Here is a 14306-nt window from a genome sequence, read left to right as displayed (position 1 = left end):
GTCAGCACTATAACGCATGCTGACAAAAGCAGCTGTATCTCATTGGCTTGCGCTTTCTCATGTTCCCTCTCTCTCTCAGGCTTTGCTTCTGCATCGTTGTTTAGTCTAATCTCCTAATGCCCTATTGGCTGAGAACTGGTCCCGGCATCTGCACCTTCATCTCTATTAAGACTCAGAATTACATCACAATCCCACAATGCTTTGCAAAGAGTGCTGCAGTGAGTTAGCATTTAGAGAGAGAGAGAGAGAGAGTTGATGGGAGGAAAAAGGGTGGGATGTTTACATGGTGAATTTATGAATGACGTAGAGAGTGAACGAAAAGAAAGGTGTGGCCTGATTAAAGACCCAGAGGGAGCCAGAGACCAGTAATCCCCTTCCTTGTGTGCTAGTTTAAAATGAGCTGTCATCTTTATGCTGGCTTAGCAGTGCTCAGATATCTTCCCTGCTGCTCAGTGCAGACGTGAAACGTAGCATTGCTGGGCATCAACATGTGGGATGGTGCCTTGAGAACAGCTGGTTGATGGTAGGTTTTAGTGGAAATCTTTTCTGATATACACTGTTGATGCTTCATTGATTCTCTCACAGTGATGCTGGTAACATTTTGTCACTGTGGATAATACTCAATACTCTTATATTGGATGCAGCAATTCTGATACAGCAACTATTGCTAATCTGTGGAAAAAAAGTTCACGTATCTCGATGGATGATATATGTCTGTTCTTGATACAACTTTGTGGTTGATATTAAGACTAACTGCATTACATCGTGACTTCTGGTGCTGGTGTGTCTTTTCATTTTCTGATGTGACGGAGAAATTCTGCACAAGGCTTGCTTATATAAATATTATGTAACAGAACCAAGCTAGGATGGCATGCGGAAAATGACAGGGTCTTGTGGGAGTCTAGGAAATTTGTTTTAGAGTTGTCTGAATAGCAAACGGCCTGAATACCTTTTAGCAAAAGTAATATTCAGTTGCTGTTAATCTATGTGTGAACACGTCACTTTAAGTTGCTAAAAATGTAAAATAGTACAATTTAAAAATAGCACAGATGGAAAGAAACTGAGAAAAAAAGGCTGAAAGGAAAGAAATACGAGGCTGTGGGGTTGAGAGTGAGCTAAACATGTTAGATATATAAGAAATGTGAAATATTAGCAAATAATAAAATAATTATTTTGAACGTGTATGCTGTGTTGCTAAGTTATTTTTCAGAAAAAATACAAAGACTTAATAAGACTTAATGTCTGAATATTTTGATTTCAACAGTCAAGAAATTGATTAATTAATTTGCTATTTTTGTGTTTAGCATAGGGACAAATATCTAGTAAGGTTTTTTTTTTTCTTAGAAATAATTCAACAACACAGCATACACGTTCCAAATAATTATTTTATTATTTGCTAATTTCTTACATTTCTTCTAAATCTAACTTGCTTTAGTTCCCTCTCAAACCCACAGCTTTGTATTTCTTTCCTTTCTCAGATTTTTTTTCCCATCTGTGTTATTTTTTTAAATTAATCTATATGTATGCGAAACATACAGTTTAAAGTTTACATACACCTTGCAGAATCTGCAAAATGTTAACTATTTTACCAAAGCGATCATACAAAATGGATGTTCTTTTTTATTACTGACCTGAAGATATTTCACATAAAATACGTTTACATGTAGTCCACAAGAGAAAATAATAGTTGAATTTAATACTGTGTTGTTACCTGAATGATCTAAAGCGTTTTTTGTTTTTTGTTTTTTGTGATAGTTGTTCATGAGTCCCTTGTTTGTCCTGAACAGTTAAACTGCCTGCTGTTCTTCAGAAAAATTCTTTAGGTCCCACAAATTCTTTGGTTTTTCAGCATTTTTGTGTATTTGAATCCTTTCCGACAATGACTAAATGATTTTGAGATCCATCTTTTCACACTGAGGACAACTGAGGGACTTATAGGCAACTATTACAGAAGGTTCAAACGCTCACTGATGCTCCAGAAGGAAACACGATGCATTAAGAGCAAGGGGTGTAAACTTTTGAACAGAATGAAGATATGTACATTTTGCTTATTTTGCCTAAATATAATATTTTTTCATTTAGTAATGCTCTTCAGAAGCTACAGAAGATACTTACATGTTTCCCAGAGGACAAAATAACTTAAATTTACCCTGATGGCTTTTAATGCATCATGTTTCCTTCTGAAGCATCAGTGAGCGTTTTAAACTTGTGTAATAGTTGCAATGCACATGAGTCCCTAAGTTGTCCTTATTGTGAATAGATGTATCTCAAAATCATAGAGTCATTGTTGGAAAGGATTCAAATACACAAAAATGCTGAGATATTTTTTAAAATATAATTTTGCAGATTCTGCAAGGTGTATGTAAACTTTTGACTTAAACTGTACATATACAAGCATATTAGAATGTTCTATCATATTGTCATATTAGCAGCAGTGTATGGGAAATAATTAACTTCCGTTTCTTCCGTCTAGCTGATTTTAATTGAAGAACTTGTCCTGTATGAACGCCCCCTTATGCTCTGGTTCAGATGTTCACAGCCTCCTTCCGTCTCTCAGTGTTGCTATGGTGATATGGTGTCGTTGAAGCTCTTTTCCAGCAGAATGAGGGGGTGGATGCCCTTGAGGGATCCACTTCAGCACTGTGACTGTGTCCTGTTTCTTTCCATCTTACTGATCTACAGTATTTGTGACATGCCCTACATTGAAAGCTAATCTGCACTTCCTGTGAATCAAATCGCAGATGACAGTTTGTGGATGTTTTCTCATAAATTGCTTGTTACATCTCTAAAGCTGCTGTCTCCCTAGCCTTTTTTTCAGCTGATTTTCAGGTGTTTGACAGATGCTCTTACAATTTACTCTTATTATTAATTCTTCTGATGTTATCAATGTTATCCTACTTCCTCTCTATTTCCTCATCGCAACTGGGTGTGTCAGGTTTATAAATACTAAATAGGCGTTGTTGATGTCTAAATTTGAGTGCATGTGTGTTCATGTGTTAAAATGCATTCATTTGTCTCATGTCAGAAATTTACAGTACAAAACATGCTCTTTGCAGCTCAACTGAGGAGAATTTTTTTTTTTTTTATCTCACAGTATGCAGTATGTCACAAAAGTGAGTACACACCCCTCTCAATTTTCAGCAACCAAATTAGTATATCTTCTCAAGGGACAATACTATAGAAATGAAACTTGGATATATTTTAAAGTAGTCAATGTGCAGCTTGTATAGCAGTATAGATTTATTGTCCCCTGAAAATTACTCAATATACAGCCATTATTGTCCAAATAGCTGGCAACAAAAGTGAGCACACCCTAAGTGAACTTGTCCAAAGTGTTCATATATTGTTATCTGGTACTGCCTTAATGATCCTGGGCATGGAATTGACTAGAGCTGCACAGGTTGTTGCTGGGATCCTCTTCCATTCCTCACACAGCTGCTGGATGTTAGACACATGGTGCTTCTCCACCTTACGCTTGAGGATGCCCCAAAGGTGCTTAATAGTGTTCAGATCTGGAGACATACTTGGCCACTCCATCACCTTCAGCTTCCTCAGTAAGCTAGTTTTCATCTTGGTGGTGTGTTTGGGATTGTTTTCATGTTGGAAAACTGCCATTCGGCCTAGTTTCTGAAGGGAAGGCATCATGTTCTGCTTCAGAATGTACAGTACTTAATGGAATCCATGTTTCCCTCGATGAACTGCAGCTCCGCAGTACCAGCAGCACTCAATCAGCCCCAGACCATGATGCTTCCACCACCATGCTTGACTGTAGGCAAGACACAATTTTCTTGGTACTCCTCACCAAGGCATCACCAAACATGCTGGACACCATCTGAGCCAAACAAGTTTATCTTATAGTCTCACCAGTCTCATGCTCTTGGACAGGTTGTCTTCAGCAAACTGTTTGTGGGCTTTCTTGTGAGCCAGCTTCAGATGAGGCTTTCTTCTGGGACGACGCCTATGCAGACCGACTTGTTGCAGTGTGCGGCGTATGGCCTGAGCACTGACAAGCTGACCTTCTATTTCTACAACCTTTAAAGCAATGCTGGCAGCACTCATGCATCTGTTTTTTGAAGCCAGGTTCTGCACCTGACGCACAGAACTCTGTATGATCCTAACCAGTGTAGTGTAACTCTGTTTCAGGGTGTTACTGAACCTCTAATTGCCTTGGCCATGTTTGTGGAGAACAACAATTCTAATTCTCAAATCCTCAGAGAGTTCTTTGCTGTGAGGTGCCATGTTGAACATCCAGTGGTCAGTATGAGAGAATTGTACTTAAAGCACCTAAACAGTGGTACTGATAAGAAGAAGAGTTTATGATCAAGATTATCAAGCTCAAAGAACGGTGCTTGAGGCAGAGCAAAGAAAAAGGAAAAAACATTTAAAGAAAAGAAAGAGGACTGATCTACTCCTCACAGGAAATGAAAGCAATTACAGAACAAATAGGTTTGAGTGGAACCATGCTGGTATTGTGGTAACCTGAAGCATTTTAATCTTATAGCATGAAGTCTCAATTTTCCTCACCGCTGAGAATGGACTGGATGATACAAGCTGTCGGTTTGGTGTTAAGGATCAAATTTTAGAACTTGTTTTTGCACTGTATTTGTGTTCATGATAAGGTTAAGTTTAAAAAGGATAGTTCAAGTAAAAAAATGAATCATTTACTCACCCTCATGTTGTTTAAAACCTGTATAAATTTCTGTTCAGAATTTTTTCGGTTGAACACAAAAGAATATTTTATAGGATGTTGGTTACACTTTTTATTTTATTCAATTCTATGCACCTACTACAGATTCCCCTGTGTAAAGTTCTATATGTTTTTGAAGAACCAAATGGTTGCTGGTAGCCATTGACTTCCATTTCCCCTCAAATATCTTCTTTTGTGTTCAAAAGAAGAAAAAACTTAAACAGATTTAGAACAACTTGAGTGTGAATAAATGATGACGACAGAGTTTTCATTTTTTTGGATGAACTGTCTCTTAAATGTGACTGAATTATGCTGTGAACGTGTTTTTTTTTTTTTCAGTGGTTACCCTCTATCCATAATGAGAGTATGTTGCTTTGCCACACTTGAATAGCTTTCCCAATATGTCAGAGATTTATGTTTTACTCTAAAATGATTACCTTATATGGCATGTGATGCAAACAAGCCCATCAATTTTCTCTTTATGAGCTTTCATATGCCACATCAGAGCTTCTTTTCCAGTCTGTTACACAGATATTGTCCAGAAGCCTGTGTTTAGAGTTTGACTTTCACTGAGCACTTTGTGGTCATTGGATCGACTCGCAGAAGCATAATTCTGCTCTGCTCAGCACTGAGGACATCTGGACTGTTCTACTGCTTGGCTTTCTGCATTGTGTGCATTAAAAGAGACAGCTTTTAAAGGCCTAATGAAATATTTAGTGCTACGGCTATATCGGTTCTGAAAACATCTTGAGAGTATAGTGCTCTTAACTCTGATAAATCTCAAATAAAAATTGATATTTACAAAACTGGTGATAGTAGGTTGTTACACTGGCAACAAGGCAATAAAGTAACCAAGCATTTTTTTTAAAGGGTCTTTATCATCAAATCATCAATCATCTTTTGCATCAAAAAGCATTTAACATTACCAAAATGTTGTACATGCTAATTTCCTCTATTTTTATTTTCATTTAGATTACCCTTGTCATAAGTTTCACTTAAAGTTAATATTTAAAATACTAATCACTAAAAGATGAATTACAGATAGTTTACAACAGCATGAATATAAATACAATGAGGCTGTATTAATATTTCTAATCTTGTGTGAATCAATATGTCTCATTATATTTGGAACATATATGATATATTTAATCCAAAAAGACAAATACATTAGCAAAACACAACTGATCACAAGGAGCCTATATGTAGTACTGCAATACTAGAACATGTGACATTTGACATTGCATTCAGATCAGGTCACTGTTTATCAGCATTATTCATTTGCTCACGACCACACAGACATAAGTCAATACGGCATCCTTTAATTATTAATCTGTCTTGTAATGGTTAAAAACTCAAGATTCCATGAGAACTGGGATTCCAGTGCTGTTACATGATATTCTCTGCTGCCCCCTAGCACCTTGTTTGTATCAATAAATGCAGTATATTTTCACAGAAAAGGAACAGCTACATCTTGTGGGCCTTCCCAAAAAATACCTTTTAACTTTTTTTATTTATTTTATTTTTTTTATTTGTGTGCACTCTTCATAGGGTCCGGGCTGAAGGAGTGTGGGAGGTCTTTGACAGAGTGTTAGGATGGCCACTGAAGCTTCTACCCTCCCAAGTCCTGTGGTGCGTCAGATCGACAAACAGTTCCTGATTTGCAGCATCTGCCTGGATCGCTACAACAATCCCAAGGTCCTTCCCTGCCTTCACACCTTCTGTGAAAGGTATGTATTTTTTATACTACATTATGTTGCTCAATTTATTTATTACTAAATACTTGTTTTTCTAGCAAAGCGGAGTGTTAATTACATTATTACATCCAATTCTTTAAATCTGTAAAAATAATTTTACTAATTAGATAGTTTTGTAATATACAGAGCACAACTTAACGGGATAGTTTACCCAAATTGAAAATTCTGCCATCAGTTATTCACCTTCATGTAATTCCAAATCTATATAAGTTTCATATATACACCTTCGGAAGATCACAAAAAATGTTCATACTTTAGTCCTAATGGAATCCAGTGTTATTGTGGACTTCACTGACTTTCAGTGTTTACACAAAACAGCTGAAACATTCTTCAAAATCATTCAAAACTTGCGCAATCCCGTTACAAAGTGTTACGTTCCCAATTCCCAGTCTAAGGTTGGGGCGGGAGTAACAAATAAAATAAAAGCGTAATAAAAAAAAAAAAGAATGAAAACTTAAGCGTGGAGGAATCACTCCAGTCCTCTGCCCCAGAAATGCAATACAACACTTAACTTTAAGCAGTTTTATTTAGTAATTCACAAAATTAACAGGGAAGCAACAATCTTCAGGAGAGAGCCAGGCCAAAACAACAAACAAAACAGCAGCTAACTAACGGGAGGAGTACTAAATAACCTACCTTGATAAAAGAAAAGAAATAAACAACAAAGGCTTTCCTCAACTCCCTCACTAACCAAAAACAGGGATAAACGTTTAGTACAAAATAAAAATGGCACCCTCTCCCTACAGCTTCCAATTTATGTTTAGTATAAATGTTTGAACAAAATGTACTATACCTTCTAATACCTTAACAAATCAATTTTTAAATTAAAGTAAAGTTATACACACCGTGTGCAGTCTACTCAACACTGCTTGTCAACCAGATTTCAGTTTACCCTTTAGAGTTAGAGTTCAACAATTAACTCTTCAGAAGTGTGCACCACAATCAACAGACAAAGAGACCGTCAACACAAGTCTGGAGCAGGGGAGAAGTGAACCTCTCTCCACAATGCTTCTGTGCTCTTTTGTGTGGTTTGCCTCTCTGCAGCACACTCTCTGATGAGCACCACCTGAGGCCAATCTGCAAGCAGAGAGAGTGAGGGGGAGACAGAGCACACACAGGGAAACACAACCACACCCTAATTGGGCAGGGAAAACACACCTTTATGTTAATATTAATTTTTATACATCCTCAGGATGTAACACCCCCACCACAAAGAATACAAACCAAGGTTTGTAAGCAACTCTTACCATATACACTAGGCAAGCAAATATAAGAGACAAAAAGAGAACATCACTTATATACTCTTGAGAGAGCATCCGCCATAACATTTTCAGCGCCCTTCTTGTGCCGGATATCCAGGTTATACTCCTGGACAGCGAGGGCCCACCGCAACAAGCGTTGATTAGAACCTGACATGCGGGAAATGAATACCAAAGGGTTATGATCAGTGTAAACAATGATAGGTTGAGGGCTATTTCTCAAATAAACTTCAAAATGTTGAAGTGCCAATAAGAGTGCCAGAGCTTCTTTTTCAATCACACTGTAGTTTTGTTGGGTCTTGGAGAACTTTCTAGAGAAAAAGCAAACTGGATGTTCAACATGGGTCTCATCCTCCTGCAGCAGAACTGCCCCAGCTCCAGTAGCACTTGCATCCACTTGCAATCTGAAAGGGGTCTTGAAATTTGGAGCAGAAAGAACAGGGGCATGGGAGAGGAGGTCTTTAGCAGCACTGAAGGCAAGTTCACAATCACTGGTCCACTCAAATCTTCTTTTGGTGCTAAGCAGGTCTGTAAGGGGAGAGACTATGTAGGGATGTTGCTTTTTAGGGGCAGCATCTCCAACATCAATGTCATGTACACATACTGTAGTCCTACCGGGCACATCACTAAACAGAGAAGGAAAAGCATGCAGCAAGCTGGTTAGACTTTTGGACTGTTCATTGAACAGGTGAGAAAGAAAACTCTGAAGATCCTGTAATATAGCAGAGTCTTTCAACCGAGTGGAGGACACTGGGACATCTTTCCTCATCAAGCCATCCTCTTTCAAGGAATAACTGGATACTACCTCCACAGTGGCTACAGAAGAAGCTGGTGGGGCAAAACTCCCATCTTGAGGCATTCCAGAGGGATTCCTTTCAACATAGGCTTTAAGCCGGTTTACATGGCACACACGGCTCTTGCATTTTCGGTCAGGAGTAGCAACAAGAAAGTTGGTCTCACTTAACTTTCTTTCAACCAGATAGGGACCAGCAAATTTTGAATGCAAAATCGAACCGGGAGTTGGAAGAAGGACTAAGACAGAATCACCTGGGTTAAATTCTCTTTTCACAGAGTTTTTGTCGAACTGATGCTTCATCTTTGACTGAGCAGCAGACAGTTGGAGTTTTGCAAGACTTTGAGCCTTATACAGCTTCTCACGGAGAGAGGTAACATAGTCATCAACTGGCACAGATTTGGAACTTTGATTCAACAACTGTTCACTTAACAGTTTTAGTGGGCCACGAACTGTGTGGCCAAACACTAGCTCAGCGGGGCTAAAGCCGAGGGACTCTTGCACAGACTCTCGTATTGCAAACATCAAGAAAGGTAGACCCTCAACCCAGTCTTTTCCAGATTCCATACAGTATCGTCGCAGCATTGTTTTAAGGGTCTGGTGGAACCTCTCAAGAGCTCCTTGACTTTCCGGATGATAAGCTGTGGACATTTGGTGGTTTATGCCAAGACTTTCTAAAACCTGTTTAAAAACCTTAGAGGTAAAGTTTGACCCACTTTGAATCACTTTTGGCAGGCCAAAGGTTGTACAGAATTTGAGCAGTTCTTTTACCACAACCTTAGCTTTCAGTGTGCGCAATGGGACAGCCTCTGGGAATCGAGTCGCAGCACACATTATGGTCAGAATGTACTGGTGGCCTGATTTAGCTTTGGGCAATGGCCCAACACAGTCAACAATTAAGCGCTCAAAGGGGTCACTTACAACAGGGATAGGGTAGAGAGGTGCAGGTGGGATTTTCTGATTTGGTTTTCCTGCCAACTGGCATGTATGGCAAGACCTGCAAAATCTAGATACTGCTGACTTAAGACCAGGCCAAAAGAAGTACTTGACAATGCGGTTGTAAGTTTTTGTAACACCAACATGGGCAGATAACACATTCTCATGGGCGAGTTTTAAGACCTGGTGTCGATAGCCAGAAGGCAAAACAATCTGCTGCACTTCTTGCCATCCCAACTCCTCTTGCTGGGGCTTCCACTTACGCATTAACAACCCTTTTTCCCAGAAGTAAACTACCCCTGAATCAGGAGCATGGGTAGCACATTCTGCAGCCATTAGACACTTGGCTAGGGAGGGATCTGCTTTTTGGGCAGCAGCTAGATGTTCTCTACCTACTTTCAATGGGGTTTCAGAGATCAATTTCTCATAAGCTACATCAAGGTCAGGGTCAGGAGTTACAGACAGGGCACACTCCATAGAGTCAGGTTCATTAACCAGAAAAGAGCTTGAGAGATCCACCACCTCCTCAAATTTCTTTGACTGGGCACGGGTAACTGCACAGGCGGGAAAGACAGAAGGGAAATTCTCAGCCAAATCAGGTTTGTGAGAAATACAGGGTTTATGGGATACAACTGGCCTAGGAAAGACTGTGCCACCTGCTAGGTCATTCCCTAGAATCCGATCAATCCCTTCAACAGGTAACTGTGGGCGCACTGCTAGACTGACTGGACCGCTTACAATGTCAGACTTTAGGTACACAGTGTGGAGTGGCACATTCACACAGTGCATATCGATTCCCCAAATTAACACGTCATTTCCAGTAAATGAGGTAGCAGAAAAGGGCAATATGTTTGCTGATATGAAGGACTGGGCTGCACCAGTGTCACGCAAGATTGTTACTGATTTTGGAATGAAATCAGGAGATAGAGAGACTGTGCCTTCAAACAAGAAGGGTTGATAACTCTCTCCACTACAAGAACTCGCATTACACAGGGACTGTACGAAGGCCACATTTTTAGGCTTGGAAACTGCTCTTTTCTGTTTCCAAGCTTTACAGTCTGAAATCATGTGGTTTGGGTCAAGGCAGAAAAAACAAACTCGCCTTTCACCACTGTTCGCAAACTTACGACCACTTTTAGTCGGCGTTTCGCTTTTAGACGAGTGCACAACATGCGGGATAACGGAGCTTTCCACATTCATCAATGGGGGTTTGGCAGATGTGTGTGCTGAAAACACATTTTTGTGTGTCAGCACAAACTCATCAGCCAAAACTGCAGCACTAGCCGACGACGTCACTTTTTGTTCATTTAAGTGCACGACAATCTTCGACGGAATACAATTTTTAAAGTCTTCTAGCAAGATTAGTTCCTGCAAATCTTCCAGGGTAGTAATCTTGCTAGATAGTAGGGGTGGGAATCTTTTACCATCTCACGATTCAATTCGATTCCGATTCTTGAGGCCACGATTCGATTCAAAATCGATTTTCGATTCAAAAAGATTTTCGATTCAAAACGATTCGATTTTATTCATAATGATTTCTAATCGGGTTTCTGATCATGATCTACTCTCATCTGCTTTGCTATACAGAATGACAAACGGAGACATTAAAGTGGCTTTTTCACATTTATTAAGTTAAATTCTCAGGGAAGTGCCTTTTATCAAAAACATTGTCTGGTTTAAATTTGCTAATCATTAGTAGCTAGCTATAAAATAAGTTGGAACAAAAATAAAGTGATTCTTCGTAATACAAAATGGTTGAAAATAGATGCATTTCCCAGGAAAGTTGCAGTTTACCACAAATATCATGTAGAACACAACCGGAGAAGACAAAAAAAAACCAATATATTTCAATTTTAATCATTTTATTTTAATAATTTAATAATATTTCACAGTCAGATTCAGTAACTTAAAGAATAACAAGTTATGAAAATAAAGTGATTCTTTCAAAATGAAAAGCAAGCGATAGACCGAGTTATTTTATTTTTTTTTGCTCTCTCGGTCAGAGTTGGCAGGGAGTTTCGTGAAGCACTGCACTGTGCGATGGTCTGCAGCTGGCGGCTGACTCCGCTCCGTGTCGCTGAGCTCCGGGTCTAATATGAGCACGCGCATATGTTGTGCTGCCGAAGTACTTGGTTTTCGTTTTGCAAAGTTTGCGCACTGTGTGTGTCATGTCCAGCGCAGTGCTTCTAGGCATTGGGTAAAAACCGAAATGCCGCCAAACTTTAGCTTTAAGTGAAGACGGGGCTCATTGGATCTTCCTCTCATCCATATTTGCTTCCTCTTTGTTTTAGTGATTTGCCACGCACGCTTACGTTCAAAAACCGGCTGCGTGGTGACGTCGTTATAGGCTAGTTACAAAAATGGAGACGAACAGCCAGCTGATTTTATTTATTTATTAAATCGATTCTTGGACATTTAAGATCGATTCTGAATCGTTGCAAATGAGAATCTAGATTTTTCTGTGAATCGATTTTTTGGCACACCCCTACTAGATAGACACCACTTTTCAAAAAGAACCCTCTTTTCTCTCACAAATTCAACATAAGTTTGGTTGACTGTTTTCGAATGAGTGCGGAATTTTTGTCTATAGGCCTCAGGGACAAGTTCATATGCTCGCAAGACTGCAGATTTTACAAGGTCATAATCAAGGGAGCTTTCTATAGGAAGGGAAGAACAGACTTCCTGAGCTTTCCCTGACAAGCTACACTGGAGTAACAAAGCCCACATATCTTTTGGCCACCTCAACTTACCAGCAACACGTTCAAATGCAACAAAGTATGAGTCGACTTCTGTCTCTCTAAACGGAGGCACAAGTTTTATATACTTACTGACATCAAAACTATCACTAGAAGGTGCATGAGAAAAATCATGTGTGACTGTACTACTACCAGCAGATGTTAAGGGAGATGAGATTGATATGGGCCTAGTACGTGGTGATGGAACTGGTTTTTGAGCCAATCGCTTTGCTTCCAGGTCCAATTTGCGTAACTGGATATCTCGCTCAGCCTGTTTCTCTACAACTTTAAGCCTAATCATTTCTGCCTCACATTCCTGTTTTTTAATCAAAAGATCCATTTCCTTTAACTTTACAGCAATTCTAGGATCATAAGGTGCAAAAGAATCAGTGGTGAGATTCAGATCTTCAGCTGCAGTTTCCACTGCCACTTCAGACTGAACCTCAACACTATCCTCACCCTCTTTGGGCAAAATGCCTGCATCTACCAATTTCTTAAACAGGTTACTCTTAAGCACTTGTTTTGTCACACCTTTTGGAATGTCAATATCAAAAAAGTCTGCTATCAAAATAAGATCTTTTTTCTTACAACGATTAAAGGCTTCAGTTGTGGGGCAAAGAGTAAACGCAGTAAAATCAAACTCCATTCTCTAAGCCTACAACACTTTCCTCTCCACCCACAGTCGAAAACAGTCAAACAATTTGAGAGAAAAAGGGTACTTACCAACAGCCAATTAAGAGGTGAACGGACGAGCCCCCACTTGTTACGTTCCCAATTCCCAGTCTAAGGTTGGGGCGGGAGTAACAAATAAAATAAAAGCGTAATAAAAAAAAAGAATGAAAACTTAAGCGTGGAGGAATCACTCCAGTCCTCTGCCCCAGAAATGCAATACAACATTTAACTTTAAGCAGTTTTATTTAGTAATTCACAAAATTAAGAGAGAGCCAGGCCAAAACAACAAACAAAACAGCAGCTAACTAACGGGAGGAGTACTAAATAACCTACCTTGATAAAAGAAAAGAAATAAACAAAGGCTTTCCTCAACTCCCTCACTAACCAAAAACAGGGATAAACGTTTAGTACAAAATAAAAATGGCACCCTCTCCCTACAGCTTCCAATTTATGTTTAGTATAAATGTTTGAACAAAATTTACAATACCTTCTAATACCTTAACAAATCAATTTTTAAATTAAAGTAAAGTTATACACACCGTGTGCAGTCTACTCAACACTGCTTGTCAACCAGATTTCAGTTTACCCTTTAGAGTTAGAGTTCAACAATTAACTCTTCAGAAGTGTGCACCACAATCAACAGACAAAGAGAACGTCAACACAAGTCTGGAGCAGGGGAGAAGTGAACCTCTCTCCACAATGCTTCTGTGCTCTTTTGTGTGGTTTGCCTCTCTGCAGCACACTCTCTGATGAGCACCACCTGAGGCCAATCTGCAAGCAGAGAGAGTGAGGGGGAGACAGAGCACACACAGGGAAACACAACCACACCCTAATTGGGCAGGGAAAACACACCTTTACGTTAATATTAATTTTTATACATCCTCAGGATGTAACACAAAGTAATGGCCAGTAATAACAGGGGAGTGATTAGTAGTCATTATTGGTGGCACTTGATGGCAGTCAGACTCCAGAGAAGCCCAACAAACAAGAAGGAAGACGACAAAACTGGAAATAATGTAAGGATGTAGTAAAACAAACACATGCACAACAAAAAAAGATACTACTGTAAGCATTTTCTGTTTAAAAGTTAATAAAACCTATTAATTTTGCTGTGCAAGCTATGCATAATTGTTAGATTTATTATTATTATTAGGTTAAATTTGTCGGTAACACTTTACAATAAGGTTCATTACTTAACTACATTAGTTAACATGACTAAGAATGAACAAAACTTCTTTAGCATTAATTAATGTATTATTAAAATCACAAGTTGTGTTTGTTAACATTAGTTAATGCACTGTGAACCAGGGCTTAAAAACGAAAAAAAAATCCATTCGGTTCACTCCGAGCAGAATCGATATTATAACGTTTCTGTTCTTGCGTTCCTCATTAAACAATACGTTCCGAGAACGGTTTTCTAGAAAAAATACCGGTTAATAACGTTATTTTATTACACGGCGCGATAGATAG

At 39.1% G+C, this 14306-nt stretch overlaps 1 protein-coding gene across 1 annotated transcript in view; it reads left to right on the top strand.

Annotated features, from left to right (window-relative positions):
* The first annotated feature begins 369 nt into the window (after positions 1-369).
* The window catches only part of LOC141336409 (tripartite motif-containing protein 2-like), a 33682-nt gene continuing 19745 nt past the window's right edge, over positions 370-14306 (top strand). The window contains exons 1-2 of the mRNA XM_073842015.1: positions 370-523; positions 6236-6414. Coding sequence (XP_073698116.1) covers positions 6281-6414 — 134 coding nt within the window. The 5' untranslated portion in view covers positions 370-523; positions 6236-6280. The remainder of the gene's footprint in view (positions 524-6235; positions 6415-14306) is intronic.

Source organism: Garra rufa, chromosome 6 (assembly GCF_049309525.1).
Source record: "Garra rufa chromosome 6, GarRuf1.0, whole genome shotgun sequence".
NCBI lineage: Eukaryota > Metazoa > Chordata > Actinopteri > Cypriniformes > Cyprinidae > Garra > Garra rufa.
The sequence above is the reverse complement of the archived record's forward strand: the minus strand, read 5'-3'. Positions and strand labels throughout refer to the sequence as shown.